The sequence below is a fragment of the Priapulus caudatus genome, unplaced genomic scaffold (assembly GCF_000485595.1).
Source record: "Priapulus caudatus unplaced genomic scaffold, Priapulus_caudatus-5.0.1 Scaffold4618, whole genome shotgun sequence".
In the NCBI taxonomy this organism is placed as follows: domain Eukaryota; kingdom Metazoa; phylum Priapulida; class Priapulimorpha; order Priapulimorphida; family Priapulidae; genus Priapulus; species Priapulus caudatus.
Window position 1 is genome coordinate 1 of NW_014581679.1, and position 1,036 is coordinate 1,036.

A 1,036-nucleotide genomic window follows, 5' to 3' on the forward strand; every position below is an offset into this window, starting at 1 on the left:
CTCGTTACGTCCTACTTTTCTCTGTTCTCGTTGAAAAGGTTTCATCGGTTCTGGGTTGAGTTCTGCTTCTGGACCGCCTAAAGCACTATCTGCATTAGCATGTACAAACTCTAAATCATCATGGTGTTGTGATTTTTCATAGCTTTCTTCTAATGCTTGCGCTTCTTCTGGCATGGTGATTTGCAAACGGGCTAAATATACGATGACATCGTGTTTAACATTGGTGAGTAAATCTTCAAATAATTCAAAGGCTTCACGTTTAAATTCTTGTTTAGGATTTTTTTGTGCATACCCACGTAAACCCACACTTTGACGCAAATGGTCAATCGCCGCAAGATGCTCTTTCCATTGAGAATCCAGTACATGCAACATGACATCACGCTCTAAACGACGCATACTTTCAGAACTAATCAGGTCTTCTTTATACTTCAGAGACTCGCGCAAGGCTTCTTGAATACGCTCGATTAAGGTGTCTTCATAAAGATCATCATCTGCATCTAACCAAGACTGTACATCCAAGTCTAAAGCAAACTCTTCCTTCAGCGCAGCGGTCAAACCTTCAATATCCCATTGCTCATCCAGACTTCCGGGTGGAATGTATTTCACAACTAGCGTATCAAACCACATCGTCACTTAAGGCTTCGATGGTTTCGCTAACGTCTTCTGCTTCCAGTAATTCCGAACGTTGCTCATAAATCACCTTACGTTGATCGTTGGCCACATCATCGTATTCCAGCAGATTTTTACGAATATCGAAGTTATGCCCTTCTACTTTGCGTTGTGCATTTTCAATCGACTTGGAGACTATTTTGGCTTCGATTGCTTGGCCTTTTTCCATACCTAAGCGTTGCATAATCGACTTTACACGTTCAGATGCAAAGATCCGCATTAAGCTGTCTTCTAATGATAAGAAGAACCGTGATGACCCCGGATCACCCTGACGCCCCGAACGACCACGTAGCTGATTATCAACCCGCCGCGATTCATGACGCTCTGTACCGATGATATGCAAACCACCCGCCGCAATAACTGCGTC

At 43.3% G+C, this 1,036-nt stretch overlaps 1 protein-coding gene across 1 annotated transcript in view; it reads right to left on the reverse strand.

Annotated features, from left to right (window-relative positions):
* Nucleotides 1-15: 15 nt before the first annotated feature.
* Nucleotides 16-1,036, reverse strand: part of LOC106819817 (protein translocase subunit SecA-like) — a gene marked incomplete at both ends in the record, with an annotated part of 2,641 nt that continues 1,620 nt past the window's right edge. Inside the window, 3 exons of the mRNA XM_014824399.1 lie at nucleotides 16-89; nucleotides 399-608; nucleotides 706-840. Coding sequence (XP_014679885.1) covers nucleotides 16-89; nucleotides 399-608; nucleotides 706-840 — 419 coding nt within the window. The remainder of the gene's footprint in view (nucleotides 90-398; nucleotides 609-705; nucleotides 841-1,036) is intronic.